Source organism: Rhodamnia argentea, chromosome 6, assembly GCF_020921035.1.
Source record: "Rhodamnia argentea isolate NSW1041297 chromosome 6, ASM2092103v1, whole genome shotgun sequence".
Lineage (NCBI taxonomy): Eukaryota > Viridiplantae > Streptophyta > Magnoliopsida > Myrtales > Myrtaceae > Rhodamnia > Rhodamnia argentea.
Window position 1 is genome coordinate 20,118,932 of NC_063155.1, and position 16,830 is coordinate 20,135,761.

Here is a 16,830-nt window from a genome sequence, read left to right on the forward strand (position 1 = left end):
AATACTGTTAGACGGTGTAGGATTGAATGTGATTCAGATGGTGATCTGGATCTCTCATGTTGTGCATGAGTTCTTTTTCCACCAAGAATCTTATTCTTAACTCGAACTCAATAATACTGTTCATCTAATGAATCCAATTCTCGACAAGAAAATGCTAATCGAGTTCGTGATTAGATAGTATCTATGAATCATGCTCGATATTTGTCCATATCAGATCACGAGCGTGTCACGTGAGATGGCTAGCAATGGCTGGACTGCCATATCAACAATTTAAGGCGAACATAGTTGGAAGGACTACGTGGAAAAATTAATGTAAAGGTTTATGACTACATTAACGAAATTGAAAGATTGTGCAAACTTGGGATCAAACTTTTGGTCTTTTCACGCCTCCCATGTCCATCCATTGTGTTTATTCCGACATGAATAAGGTCCACACTCCACCACCACGACATATCCTCAAGAGGACAATTATGTTTTGCTTTTCCTTTTGCTGTTTTTCCAAAGCAACACTAATGTCACGAATCTTTTAAAGCTAATAAGGTGGCAACGTTTCACACTCCACTCACGTCTCTAGAGGACGACGACCTCTCCTTTCAATTTTGCTGTTTTTCCAAAGTAACAATAATGTCACGAATCATTTGAAGCCAAGACTGTGGCGTGTTTCACGTCGCCATGCGGCGTTTGATGGGGCACGAAAGAGATGAGTAAGGACATGTTTGGTAACGTTTCTGTTTCTTTAATTCGTGTTATTTTGTTCTCGAGAAAAAAAAATTAGAAATCTATTCGGTAACGTCAATTATTTTTTATTTTTTATTTTTGTTCTTGAGAACAAATCAGTAGCCATGGAACAGAAACAAGAAGCAAAAAAAAAAAAAAAGCTACTTCTTTTTTCTTGAGAACATAATTAGAAAAAACGATTTCTGCTCAGAAATTGTTCTTTGGAATAGAATTGTTACCAAACATGCCCCGATTATACTTATAGCACGGGATATCTTTAATCAAAATGACCACCACTTTTTCTTTTTTGACGAAAATGCTTGTAGGATGCTTATTAGTCAATTAATAAAATTTTATCTGACTTGCATTGTACTGATGTATGACCAACTGTTTGAAAGTGGACATGCCGTGATTAAGTAAAGTGATTAGGTATATGGACCTAATAATTGCTCTCGCTTTCAAAATAACTAGAATGCGACCAATCCAGGTGCATGGGACCGATTGAACTTTACACATCCACATATAAATTTTGTGTCTTAAAATTTGTTGCATTATCATAGAAAAAACATGCCAAATGTATAAATATGCTGTAAAGTTTATTGTAACTAGCTAATAGTAGAATAGACAAAGAAATCGGCCCATACAAGAAAATACATATAAGTCAAACTAAGAATATACATGTTGGTGCATTTATCTTGATTTTTGTTGCAAAAATAAACCACTGGACAATAATAAACCAGAAAACAAAGTAGTAAACAGGATACAAACTTTATGTGATTCAGTCAATATGACCTAATTTATGGGTAGAGTAGCATAAGATTTCACTGTTGAGCAAACGATACAACGGAGATAATAATAATGCTCGATAATGCTAGAGGTGAGCATGGTTCCGAGGCGGAACGTGGAATCTTGAACTGGACCTGTGGGAAACCTATCCGGTTCAAGGTTTCAAAGATATGCATGGTAGGTCTCGGGTTCCAAAAATCGGGAAACTTGCTCCGACAAGTAGGTTCCAAGTTTTAGGTAGGTTGAACTTATAACCAGGAACCTATAACAAGTTTTTGTGTTTTTGTATATGTCTTCGCATGATTATGCGGTACTCCATGGCTTTCGATGATAAGTATATAATCCGAACTACTAGTCCGAGCTTTCATTTTCGTGATATTTATGACTTAGAATTTTACTTTGTTCATGTTTTATATTAATTTGTGTGTTTTAAATATGAGTTGTGTTCAGTGAATTGTAGCTGCAAATGGTGATCATTAAAGCTGATGATTCCATACAATCGTTCAATTAAGAATATATATGAAACCCGAGTAGACCCTAAAACCAATTGTGGAACCTATGATAGGATAGGTTCCAAGTTCCAAGGTAGGTTCCGGCAAATGATAAACCTGTTTCGACCGATAGGTTTCAAGTGAAACCTGTATAGAATTTAGAACCGCTTAACCCTAGATAATGCGCATAGTGTGTAGCCTGCACGATTCCTTGCGAAACAATCACTAAGTCTCACAAAAGAATTATAGAAATCTTACGAGCATTTTCACAGCTACTATTGATTAATTGAATTCTCTCCTAATGTAATTGACGAACTTATGAACAGCCTTGCTTATTGACGTCGATGTATTCACCAAACTTGTACGGAAGAGCACTCCAGAAACAGCCTTCCCTGGAAGTGGAAAATATGGTCGTTTCAAATTGAGTTGAAGTACTTACTGCTCATTTGCGTACAATGGCACGAGCTACTTTATAGGAGCCCAAAGAGAGACGTTGGCATTTTTCGACAATGCAATCGAGCAATTCTAATTTCTTCTTGTCGTGGCGTTTCTCCTGTTCTTCACCTAGGGATTATGTTTGTGTAATTCTAATTTCTTTAAAACATAGCATCAATCGGTCCACATTCAGACCGGATCCTTTATCGATTGGGTCTAGAACTAACTTTTTAATGCACTGGAGTAGGATGAGCTGTACGTATTTTCTTGTCACAATTATGCTTCATCAAATATTACATGGTCTCGCAAATTTGTACAATTTGAGTGAACACATATTATGTCTCGGAGCATTTAGAAAATATTTTATGAGGTGATTTTTTGGTGTGGGTTTCAACTTACATCTTATATATTTTTTTTCCTACTCATGTGAGATTTTGAGTGTCGCGAATTCTCTCACTTGCATGCTAGCATCGTCGTCATTGTCAACTCACATTGGGCAGTGGCATTACCTATTTCTGCCGAGAGTTATGCATTTCCAAGCTTACTTGCCCAGCAAAATGCTGGAAAGAGAGAGAGATAGAGTACCGACGATGACGACAGCCCAAGTGCACTTTGGCGTTTTACATCTTTTTAGTCTTGAGGCATGGGCACAATTGCACGAGTAAGTATTGCATAAATTAAACATACTATACTATGCCAATGTAAACACATTTTCAAAAATCTCTAGATCCCTCCCCCCCCCAAAATCCCGGATCTCATTGGAAAACATGAATTTTCATATAGCTTCTATGCTATAACTAGTTCTACCTCGTACCTACCACGTTACTCAAATACTAAATCTGCGAATATTTTCTCCAGCTGCACCGAAACCAAATCGTTTTTAGACAACGCACTCCGCAAATCCAAAGAGAGTTGATTCGACCTGGCATCTTCTTATGGAAGAGAGTCCTCACTTTGTAGTACTTTGATGCCCGTCAACTTTATCAAATTTGGGTCGGTGAGATGGTACAATCTCATTTTGCTATTCGTAATATTTAGGGAAAGGCCTATTTGCGTCTTGATGGCCGGATAAACTTCATTATATTAAAGGAAATGTCACTATTAAATTTTGAATAATTGTACTTTTAATCCATCGACTTTATTCTGAAGCATAGAGTCAATTGTTAAGGAAATCATTGTTTTTACTTGCTAGTCTGCTTGTTCCCACCCCTAAAATTTTTCTTATCTATGATGGGGTCCACAGTCCACTACAGGTCCTTTGTGACAACAATGTCTGCTGCTCCTTTTGCCTTTTCCCTAAAGTAACACTAACGTCCTTACAGGAGAATAATTGTCTCCTTTTCCTTTTGCTTTTTCCAGAAGTGGCAATAATGTCACCAATGACCATGCCACGTTTAATTGGACACGAAAAAGTTGAGTATAAACCCCGGCTTTTTTTTTCCAATCAAAATAACCACTACTTGTCTTTTAGAGGAATTCCCTTTCGGTGCTTGCACATAGTAACACTTCTGCTTCAGAAATTAACTTTTGCCAAGAAGTTGAATTTTCTACTTCTCCTTAGAAGCAAAACTTGATTTTTCTACTTCTACTCCGGAAGTTATTTACGATCGGAGGAATTCATTTGGTAATGGATGAAAATTTCTACTTCCGAAATATTATTAACAAAAAATATGAAAAATTATTATTGGCGGCCAAAAAATTTCTACCTCATTTTTGAACTTTTTAAATTTCTTTAAAAATAATAATTATTTATTTTTTACTTCGGCCGTCGGAGACGGCGATTCGGCGGCAGCGGTCGGCACGGTAGTTGATGGTTGGTGGTGGGGGACGGCAATTGGCGGCCGTCGCGGCCGGCGAAGGTTGGTAGTGGGAGGTGGTCGGGTGTTAGCGGCGGCTACCGGTGGTCGTCGACGACGGTGGTTGGTGGTCGCAGGCGGCAATGGGTGGCGACCGACGGAGGTCGGCGGTGGTTGGCTACCGGGGGCGGTCGGCCGGTGGCGGCCGACGGAGGTCTACGGTGGGCGGGGCGGACAATGGTAGGCTGTGATCGTGGGCGGCGGCCGGTGGAGGTCGACAATGGGCGGTGGTCGGCGACGGTTCGTGGCGGCGGAGGTTGGCGAAGATGGATATGATCGAAAAGAGGGTGAGGGCGTAATAAAAAGAGGGTGAGGTGAGAAGTACTTCTTGAGTTGGAGAAGCTATTTTTTTTTTACTTCTCAAATTGGGGGAAAAATAACTTTAGAAGTGGAAATTTCTTTTAGAAGTAAAAATTTTTACCAAACGGATTTCTGCATCAAAAACATTTATGGAGTAGAAATCCACTTCCACATGCGCACCCTTATTGACCAATTATTTAAAGCTCTATTGCACTGATTTTTCCCAAGAGCATGCAGCACCAATGCTTTTTGGAGATAGATATCTCATTATTAAGTAAAGTGAACATTTGTATATGGACTTAATAGTTGCCCTCGCTTTCAAAACATTGACCCGTGTAATCACACCTCAACAATTTACAATATTTTTTTGGAATTTGTTTCATTATTGTAGAGAACATCATTTGCAAAATATTTAAATAATTACAAATGGTGGCTTAGTTAATATTTGATAGACCAAAAAAATCAGCTGATATAAGAAGATAGAGTAAGTCAAACTCGTAAGAAAAGAATCTACATGGCATAACATTTATCAATACTATAGTTGCATAAAAAAAAGCAATCGAACATTAATAAATCAGAATACAAAAATCAAATCGAACCTATATTACATGGTTCATTCGGTATGACCTTGTCCACAGAGAGAGCAACATAAAACTTGACTATCGATCAAGCGATACAACCGAGGTTATAACCATGCTCGAGTCATGTAAACATTCAGTTTTTCTCGGCCCTAAATTATACTCAATAAATCAAACAATGTTTAATATTCATAATTCCTTGCAAAACAATCACTAAATCTCATAAGAGTGAAAAGACTAATGTCAATTAAATCAAAGGGCAAAAGCAAAGTGCCCGGTAAAAGTAAGGCCAAAGCCCTTTATTGGAAAAATGATGAGAGTTGAGATGTGCTCAAAAGCATGACAATTGCGTCAAATGGAAAAATTTGCCAAAGCAAAATAAGAGAGAAAAAGGAGCATTCAAAGCTGAAAGACAACCGTCCAACAAACTTCTAGAGTCACCAAATGAAAATTCATACCCCAGTGGATATCGAGAGTTGGTAACCAACCTTTCATGCCCTCTTTCTTGAAATATTGGCCTTTTCAAGCCTGCCCAAAACCAACGATACAATCCTTTCCAAAGACTTTTCTAATCGAAGTGTTTCGAGCCGACATGGAGCTTCACAGATGAAGCTACTGCTTAAAGGATGTGGTGGTGGTTCCACACTCCCGTATATTAATAGCGAGCATTGAGATAGATTCCATACGTGTCCAAATGACCTGTACATAATTTTTTCTAATTTAGACTCCGTTTATTTTTCATTTTAAAAAAATTAATTTTCAAGAAATCATTTTTCAGAAAAAAAAATGACAATATTTTTTATTATTTGAATGAAATGTGAAATCCGCAATTTGGAAAGGAAAGATTTTCCTAAATAGACGTACATTATTTGAGTACTAATGACTTGTGAATGGCAGCTCTAGAACGAGGCACGGGCAATAGGGTATTGTGTCCAACCTGGGTGCCAAGCACTTGGCAACAAGCACTTGGGTCCAGTGCACGAGCACGGGCACCTATCCTAGGGCCACAAATGCTGGGTCGAGAACCGAGCGGCCATCTCGACCCCTTGGCGCCCCCGCTTAGGTCCACATAGGTCAAGCTTGAGGCCCCGATGCCCGTGCCCGATGCCCTAATCCATCAAGATTGGGCCGAGTAACTAGTGTCTCGGGCCCGACCTCAATGGACTTAGGCACAAGAGCGATGTCTTGGGGCTAATCTCGATGGACTTGAGCGTGGACGCTTAGCAAGGGCATTGGGATCTCGGGCCCGTCCTCGATGTACTTGGTCCAAAGTGCGGGGTCCCAAACAGGGGCTTTAGGGACAAATCCCGAGCGCTGGGGACCCGGTCCTGTCCTCGATGGACCTAAGCCCAGGCGTCGGGGACCCGGGCACGGGTACTGGGTTCTTAGGCCCAACCTCGATGGACTTGGGGGCAAGAAAATATTTATAATCTCCATTGTGTCGCTTGATCTATGGTGTAATTTTTGGTACTCTCTCCGTGAACGTAGGCTATCTCGATCAAATTACATAAATCCGGTGCGCAAATTATTTTTTTGTCTTGTCTATTTTATGATTAGATCGCTACAAGTTAATTATATTCAGTAATCGAGTCATAAGTGAATTTAAACATAATATAATTATTAAATGGCTCATAAATAAGTTTTACAACTTACTTAGACCCAACTCAAGACTTTCTCTTCATTCTCTATTACCTTAACTTGATCTCGTGCTCGCTCACTCCGCATTCTCACCTCGGTTTGGATATGCATTTTCCTAGATTATGTTAAATACGAAAATATTTTAGTAATATGGGACGGGTCTATACGAGATTTGCATCCCATGAAAATGGGTCAAAACATATTAAAGGAATGTATTTTGATCGAACAATTTTGAACTCCACCATTAAAACATCTCTATAAATGAATGATAACGCCAGAGGCAGGTTTGTGAAGCAATCTCTCTCTGTCAATCGCCTCCCCTTCTCTCTCTCTCTCTCTCTCTCTCTCTCTCTCTCCACTTCCAAGTTCTTCGCTGAGCACACAACCAAATCCAACCATCATGCCGTCGGAGAAACACGTTGCAGTCTGCAATTTCCCATTCAGCAGCCACCCCAGGACTGTCGCCAAATTGGTCTGCAAGCTTGCTGAGACCGCCCCAACCGTCCGCTTCTCTTTCCTAAGCACGGCCAAATCCAACGATTCCATCTTCCCTCCACTGTCAAGAGCCGCTCTATTGCCGTCGAACCTCAGAGTCTACGATGTTGGTGACGGGTTGCCGGCTGGCTATGACAAGGTGACCGGCGACCGAGTAGAAGCCGATCTGTTCATCAGAGCAGCTCCTGTGAATTTTCTAGCCGGTGTCGACATTGCAGTGCGAGACGCGGGAAGCAAAGTAAGTCTCTTGCTGAGTGACGGTTTGGTATCATTGGTTGCATGCGAATTGGCGGAGAAATTGCATGTCCCGTGGGTCGCGTTCTGGACTGGGGCTCCGTACGCTCTATCTATGCTCATCCACGCTGACCTCATCGTCCAGCTGAGGCAAAACGCCACCGACGAAGAAAAGACCCTGGACATGATCCCAGGACTGTCCGTCGTTCGCTTGGTGGATGTGCCTGCTAATATATCGAAAGCCCAGGGCATGTCAAAGTTTTCCCGCATGTTCCTTGACCTGGGGAACGTGATCCGAGGTGCGACGGCCGTCGTCATGAACTCCTTTGTGGAGATGTATCCCGAGCCCCTCATGGCCGACCTTAAGTCCAAGTTCAGCATTTTGCTCTTCTTGGGCATGAGGCCAAACCCACCCGCCTCAGACAATACCGGCTGCTTGACCTGGCTAGACTTGCAAGGCCCGCAAACAGTGGTGTACATATCCTTCGGGTCCGGAGCCTTGACGAGCCCGACGCCCGACGAGATAACGGCCCTCGCCGAAGCCCTAGAGTCCACTCGGACCCCGTTCCTGTGGTCTCTAAACGACCAGCTGAAGGCCACGTGCCTCCCCGGAGGGTTCGAGGAGCGGACGAGCTCGCAAGGGAGGATTGTGCCGTGGGCCCCTCAGAGGGAGGTGCTCAGCCACCAGGCCTGCGGGGCCTTCGTGATGCAATGCGGTCACAGCTCGGTGTTCGAGAGCGTGGCGGGGGGCGTGCCGATGATATGCCGGCCCATGGGGGCGGACCAGATGCTGACCGCGAGGGTGGTGGAGGAAGTGTGGGGGATCGGAATCGGAGTGGAGGGACGGGTCATAACGAAGAGCGGGCTGGTCAAGGCACTGGAGATGGTGCTGAGGAGTGAGGAAGGGAAGGAGATGAGGAAGAAGGTGGGTGAGTTTAGGCAGAGACTCCTGGTGGCTGCTGGGCCAGAAGGGAGAGCTGAAGCTGATTTCAAGGCTCTTGTGGAGCTCATCTCTACCTTGTGAGGAAGCCAAGTGACAAAAAAAAAATTGAAGATTATTGCTAAAACGCTCTTCTGTGTGTAGGCGTGTTCGAACGATCTGGTCATGTTCAAGCTTCCAACGACGATCTGTTACATTCGCTCCTAAATCAATTTATAAGTAAGACTTTGAATTTTCTCATGTTATTCATCTTCTAGATCCGACACCAATGTCGTCTACGAGCTACAATGCACAATTTGTGGTATGTTAGAATATTTAAATATTGAACCTCACGTTCGTTTTTAGAATATTTGGCGGTCCTATGAAATCTCATATGGTATTAAAGCAGAAAATCCCGAGCTCAAATTTTTTAGGTTGGTCCCTATTTGCCTTATCAATTAAATATTTTCATGCTTTAGGCTCGGGCCTAAAAGTCCAGCCTAGTGTGATGTACACATGACACATCCACTGACTTTTGGGTTGGATGGGTGAAGGGATCGCCACATAGCAAGTATTGTCAAAATCTAGCATGTTATTTTTCTTAGTGGTCCTGATACTAGGAATTCTCGAATGAAAAGATCTACATGAACCGATAACTCGTGATTAGTTATCACATTGGCCCCTCGAGCCTTGATCCTCATCTCTAGCTATGGGACTAGACCGAATCGAGAACCGATCACTCCTAGTGTAAATAATTTCAGCGCAAATCAAGCATTTCGAAATGTGTACGGCCTTCATGGAAAAGGGTAATATTCCTTAAATCCTATCTGGAAGAAAATTTCTCCACATATTGGTATGATAGATGAGTTACATAAACAGGATCACCACAAGCAAACGTAACTAAATATAAACATAAGTGGTGTCCATGATTGTAACCTTCTAATCAAAAGATTGATTACTAAAAACTTTCTCTAGTTAGGGATGAAGGCAAATACGGCACATATTCGAAAAATAATAGCTAAAAGAAGCATTCGACACCGGGGCGAAATTACTGCCGAGCAATGTAAAGCTCGCCCGCTGCTTTGTGACGAATATGAAATTGTGCTCTAGACATCTGTTAGGAAAATGCTCGTATTTTCCGATTTACCGAAAAACACATGTTCATTTGCAGCAAAACCAAAACGACGTACCGGCATCAAAGTACTTCCAATTTCGAAGCGACGAATTATATTAAAAAAAAAGTGATAGTAACTTTGATTGAAAAAGGGGAAGAGTTAAATGTTGTAATTAATGAGTTAATGGATCAACGAAAATGAGCAAAACGAGATACGTCTCTTTGATTCATGTGTCTCTTAAATTCATGCATCTTTTGAATTCGTGAACTTTTTTAAATCATGTAACTCCCGAATTCATGTATCCCTTGAATTCATGAATCTATTTAACTGATGTATTTCTTCAATTCGTGTATCTCTTGAGTACATGAACTTTCAAACTCTATAAATTAATTTGATCTATTCTTCGTTCCAAGACATTCGAACAAGATTCAAAAATAAAGACCTCTCATCTTTTCACTTCAATTTTTCTCTAAGTTTGCCGGTTTCGAGGAGTATTCAATAAAGTCTTATTTACATAGTGCTAATTCAAACGGACTCAATGTGTGGTATCTTGAGAGGCATAATTCATGAAACTGTTCAACACTGTTGACACGAACTAATCGCCTTAAGGAGATTCGGTTAGCCGTACCTCACCTCATGTGTAACTATATTACAATTTTGTAGCAATTTCATTTGTAATTGTATCTTCGTTTGCTGATTGACTTGATTATTATTGAAGTTGTTATCACCTTCTCCGTGCTATTATCTTTTCTGGTTACAACAAACAGTGTTAGGTATTTCCTCCAATACGTTACGTACTATTTTTCCCACTATCCATATTGCTGACATTAACTCCAGTGTGTTCTATTTAGTAAAATACTCATATTTCACATAAAGTACACATAACATGATTCTCACTAACCTTGCTTGGTTTACAGAACCTACCGAAGGAAGACGCCTTCCGAAAGTATAACAACTTAAAACATGGATAACATGTCTAATTAATAGTACCTTGGATAAATATAATTGAACTTGTAATTCACTCCGCGCCATTCAAAATCACGTCTCAAATACTCGTTCCTATTATATTACTTGGTTATTAAGAATAATGCAACCGAAATTGGTCCTCCAATACGAGAAGTACGACCGACGTATATATGGAAAGGACAATAGTGGACGTGGACTCATCTGAACCGCCGCTTAGCGCTGCCAACCGACCTCGCCGCCACCATGACATGCATCTCTTCCACGGATCTTCCGATGATGTTGAACCCTTGATGATCGGTCGTGGAGCTTCTTGGTTATTGTCTACACAATAAAATGGTGTTGCTTCTTTCAGTCAGATACAGAAATAAATAGAGAGGTGGAGATCAAATATTATGCTTCGTCGTATATTACGTATTATTACGTAATGACACATATTTATTGCCTACACACTCTAATGCGCTAGAGTTAGGATGTACATCCTTATCGCTGTTATGCTTCGTCGTATATTACGTAATGACACATATTTATTTAATCTGAATGAACACACATTGCGTCAAACTCCCTAATGAAAGATTTTGGTTTGTGATTTTTTGGGGTGGTGGGTTTCGACTGGCATCATTAAGTTCTTTACCATTTCGAGATTTGGAGCGTCGCAAACTCTCTCAATTATAATGCTAGTGTCCTCGTCGTTGCCAACTCATATTGGGCAGTGACATGTCCTTCGATACCGCTGCTTCCTTCGATACTTGCTTGCCTAGCAAACCTTCAATTTTTTTTTTCGCAAAAATAAAATAAAATGATGATGACGCGATGATAAGAATAAGACCAATAAATTATGAAAAATAATAAATGAAATACAAAAAATATTTCCGTTATTGACAATGATTTATATCTAAATATTTACATGAACGATGAATATTCATTTTTGTAAGTGATATAAGAGCTCATTTTTTTATGAAAATATTCTTCAGAATCATTTATTTTTTGTAAAACAAACGGTGCTTTAGATGTTGATCTCTCTCGTAAATAAAATCCGATTATGAGTATTGTTGCTAGATTCGACCAAGCACAGGACTCATGAAAGTGGAAAGGGCGCGTTTACTCCGGAAGTGTTTCTAGAGAAGAAATCCGTTTGGTTATGCAACTTTTTTTTCTAATTCTGAAGCATTTTTTTTTTTCAGAAATAGTTTTGGAGCCACTTGAAGAGGTAAAAAAAATTTACTCCTCTCCAGAAGTAAAAAAAATCAACTTGCTCGGAAATGGAAGTAGAATAATCAACACCTGACTAAAAGTTGATTTCTCGAGCAAAAGTGTTGCCATGTGCACCCTGCACTTTTGGAAACAATAATTAAAGAGTGAATCGCACCAACTGAAAAAGTTTACGACTCAATTTTATTCCGTTTATAAGATTTACGGCTTCTGATAAAGAAAGTTCATTATAAACTAATGTGATCACAAGTTATTCGAGTAGCTTATAAAAGTGGTAATTGAATGTTGAATGGCTCCCACGTGTAATCTTGATGAGGTACTAAAAATACAATCTCTATCTCTGTGGATTAATTATTGCCATGGGCACGTGAATCCAGGTCTACAGGCGCGGTTTGACTTTGGACCGGATAAGTCCAAATGCATAATTGATTCTACCGGAGCTCGAATTTAACTATTCATATGGACATCAACGGGGATGTTCCGGTTCATAAGGAAATTAACCAAAAAAAATAAAAAAAAATTTTCAAAATTTATCGCCTGCCATCCAATATAGGTCCTCATTAGCCATTGCCAGTCAAAAAATTATTAGGAATGACCACATTGGCTAATCATCATCAGACGGTTTACACTACAAAAAAACACGCTTTTTGCGACGAAAATTTCGCCAAAATTCGTCGCTAATGTGTTTTGCAAGGAATTTTGCGACGATAGAAAATTTCGTCGCTAATACGGCGTCGCAAAATTTGCGACGGAAATTTGTAGATTCGTCGCAATTTTGCGACGAATTTTGCTACGAAAATAGGTTGTCGCAAATTTACCACAAAGACACTATTTGTCGCAAATTTGCGACTAATTTTGCGACGAAAATGGGGTCGTCGCAAATTTGCAACGAATTTTGCGACGCAAATAGGGTTGTCGCAAATTTGCGACAAAGCCGATGTTGTAGCAAATTTGTGACGAAACGTAATTTGTCGCAAATTTGAGATGAATTTTGCTACGAAAATATGGTTGTCGCAAATTTGCGACGAAGGCCTTGTTCGTCGTGAATTTACGACAACAACGCTTTTTGTCGCAAATTTGCGACGAAGGGTAATTCGTCGCAAATGTGCGACAAATTTTTCTTTCGTCGCAAATTTGCGACAAACAGTGCCCTCGTCGCAAATTTGCGATGAACTCGACTTTTGTCGCAAATTTGCGACAACCCTTTTTCGTTGCAAAATTAGTGAGGAATCTGCAAATTTCCTTCTCAAATTTTACCACGCCGTATTAGCCACGAAATTTGATGTCGTCGCAAAATTCCTCGCAAAACGCATTACCAACGAATTTTGGTGAAATTTTCGTTGCAAAATTCCAGATTTGCGACGGACTTCACTTTCCATCACTAATTAGTGACCGATATACAAATTTTTATTTATTCTTTAGCGATGAATTTAGTCACGAAATTTGTTAATTTTTTATTTTCTGATTTGAAATCTAATTAAAAACAAAATTAATTCTAAAATTTATAGTTACCATTAATTAAGCAAGTAATAAGATCTAAATATTATAATAATATAATATAAAATACATTCATCTGTTTCAAACATGATGCCTTAACTCCGAGTAACCAAAAGGAAAAGAGGAACCAAATATTTACGGATATAAGACAAAAGAGAGAACAAACAGGATGCCCGAGTTTGAGTTTTGGTGCACTCCTGCTACATACGGGGTCGGATGCAAAACATGTAGAGGACTATACAACAGATAGAAACAAGGGTTAGAAAGTGCAAATCAACATTCACTCAAAATGGACTGGATGTGTGATCATCCCAACCCTTAGAATAAGACACACAAGACCTGGGGCGATCGGTCATTGTGATCATGTTCAGCGGTGCACCAGGTCCGGGCAACCATTTCATCATCCAGCGCCGGCGAAAATATACACAATCGGATGTAATCGGTACTCCCCAACCACCACGCTTCGGGTGACTAGTTATCGGAAAGTTTAGCTCATGTTTCAAAAGGTTACCATCGGCAAATGCCGGGGGACTCCATTCGGCTAAGAGCGAGCATCTCTTCGTACTTGGAAGCATATATGAAGCCCCACAACTGCAAAAGATAGGAGAGGCTGAACATAAGGAGGCCAAATAACCTAAAATCTATGACCAATGCTAGTTATAGTAAGACTAATTATAAAATCAATATAGTAAATGATATGGCAGACTTTTTAGCTTTCATATATAGTCTGTCACAATACTAAGTATACCAATTCTATTGACGAGTCTTAGCATGTTTAGCGTTACTTAAAATACGTGCTATACCCTTTTCAAAGCACGCTAGCATGCATGTCATAGAGCATGCCTACCTCAACTTCCTTTACTTCAAAGTCTTGAGAACGTGCAAGACAAGGATTCCCATATGTTTCTGATCTTGAGCTCGATCCATTTAACCTAAAAAAAATGAGCAACAATTAGCTATTAATCATTAGGTAATCTTACGTGTTACCAACTTCCACATAGTGGTTAGTTCTCTTCTTCGGGAAAGCGATTACACATAAAATAAAATGAAACTTGGAGAGTACAGAGAGGGGTAAAGAAAATGACAAGGACCAAGAAAAGAAGTCTCATAGATCGCCATCCAAATAGATTGCAAAGTGGCCACCCCCACCAATCACTAAAAAGTCGGAGGAGCAGAGAGTGTAATACCGATTAGCCCCTGTTTATATGTATTGTCGGGATGCATGCACCTTGGCAACTGTGCGTTTCTAACCATTGTTGTCGGAAAGGAAATATAAAGGAGAGGAACAAAACTTGATAGGGCAAACTAAACTAGCACTTGATACATACAGTAGGCCTCATTAACATTCTAGCGTTAATAGAAACCGGACATGCAGACAATTGGCTGCATTAACATTATTTATTAATCTCATGAAAATGCAGATATGAAGATATACAATCGAGTTACTACATAAATAATTCTGTGATGTGCACGTGTGACCTTGCATGCTTGTCCCCACAATTGAGTTGTTGTAAACATTCTAGCATTGTTGTGGCGAACTGAAGAACGTACAGTATAGATAGAAAAGATGTTACTTACTGGTTCATTTCATTCCAGGACTCTAATACAATCCCTAAAGAGAACTTGACAAAAAGTTGCATTAAAGTCCTTATGCTTACTTCAGCTGAAAAGCGACTCTATATTTCAGCATCTAATGCCTCACCAACATGGCCATTCGAGTAAGATTGTCTCTGCTGGTGTTCGCACTCCATCCCAACATACTCACTTCCTACAATTACTGCATTAATGCACCCGCCAATGGGACGCCGGATCAACGTTTTCATTGACTAAGCGGCCTAACCTCCACTTGGCAATGTATTTATCACAAATTACCTATTCAAAATTTACAAGTTCACAATAACATCGAATAATCACTCATGCCAAAATAAAAAGTAATAATAGAAGAAAGCATAGAAGAAGAGTCGGTAGAAATAGTATCTTCCCTGGCACCACACAGTCCACGCATTCACCTGCAACAAGAATTAACCTCATAAGACACCTCAAAAGATTAATATAATGTTTGATTCATATACAAGCTGGCCAAAGTATCAAATAAACAATTTTATTCTCTCAACCCCTCCACATGATTGGTTTACCATTTCCTTTCGGGAAAAATTTTCAAACCAAAATGTAACATAGTTCGGTTTGTCGGTTTAATTTAAAGAAAACAATCCGGATGATAGCATGGAAGAGATTATGGCTGAAATAACTATCATATAGGCAACAGCAAGGGCCATGTGCTCCTAAGTTGAGACAATGCACAAACAAGTCTGGTGTTTGTTAAGCATAACACTAGTCCAATGAATTAACGGGAGACTAGTTTTGCATAGCACTAGTCCGAGCATAGCATGGGTGAGCATTCACGGGTCCATAAGAGTTCTTTCAAGAAACATACAAATATTTGACCCCCAAAAAAAAAAGAGAAGACATACAAAGAGAGAGAATAAAGCATCAAAGAGACCAATTATACAGATATTGTCAAAATTGCAGCTCATCTGTTTGAGACTTCACTAAGTAAAATTAGGCTTAAAGGAGATAAAAATTAAAATCCTAACTTAGAAAAAAAAATACCTTCTTCAGAAATTTAAATTGATCGTGTACCATGTCTTCATCTCCACCTCCTCCAGCTTCTTGTTTAACCATTGATAAGACTTCTAATTAATTTTTCATCATCAGAAATCTCATCCTCATTATGTCGCCCATCACTTTGCCCATCACCTCTTTCATTAGTGGGAGGTACGGGAGGAACCCGTTCGCCATTTAATTGAAGATGTTGCATGTCCCTTTGCATCTGAGACCGCATTTGACACTCGAAGGATTTATGTCGCTCATCCATCTGTTTGATTTGCTCATCTTTACGTGCAAGCTGGTCTTTGACCAATTTAATCTCTTCATCCTTCTCTTCGAGCAAATGTCTCGGTTGGGTCATTTCCTCCTCCATACGTGTCCTCTTTGAAGCAGCAGGATCGGAGGACGAACTTCCAGTTGCCTTTCCTGTGCACACCCTTGACATGGATCCCAAGCCATATATTTCCCACCCATTGCCTCCATCCACAATGCCTGTTCGTCAGTTTCTGAAAGTTCATCCGCACTCCCACTTGCACCGCCACTAGCCGTCTTGATTAATGGCTCATCATATTTTTCCTACATCAACAAAATAGATATGATAATAAAATAACTTCATATATCTAACTACCATAAGCATTGAATGCATTCATTCATGGTTTTCAAACCATGTTTCCATAAAGTGAAAAGTATATAATCTTACATACCTTAATACATTTTGCTCGGTTGTTAGTCCATGTCTTATTTTTTTTTTTGAAATGTTCGTTCAAATGTAGCGAAATACGTCGGCTCCATCCCCAATTCATGTGCCTAAAAAATTGAAACATAAATGAGCAATTAAATTAAACTAACTTACCACATATTTATCAGAACGTACCATCCTTTTTCTATGCTCCACAACGTTGATGGAGCCTCCACCATAAGTCACGGACCCTTCGGAAGAACAAGAAACTCGATTCTTCTTGTTCCGTTCACTCCTTCCCTTATTTT

The 16,830-nt window shown here is 39.9% G+C and overlaps 2 protein-coding genes across 2 annotated transcripts in view; both read left to right on the forward strand.

The window, feature by feature from the left end:
* Nucleotides 1-16,830, forward strand: part of LOC125315459 (putative disease resistance protein At3g14460) — a 707,586-nt gene that overhangs the window by 294,839 nt on the left and 395,917 nt on the right. The gene's annotated exons all lie outside the window — the stretch shown is intronic.
* Nucleotides 7,081-8,567, forward strand: LOC115734356 (anthocyanidin 3-O-glucosyltransferase 7-like). The gene has a single exon (XM_030665105.2). It carries the CDS (start codon nt 7,202-7,204, stop codon nt 8,552-8,554), a length of 1,353 nt encoding a protein of 450 aa, XP_030520965.1. The 5' UTR covers nt 7,081-7,201; the 3' UTR covers nt 8,555-8,567.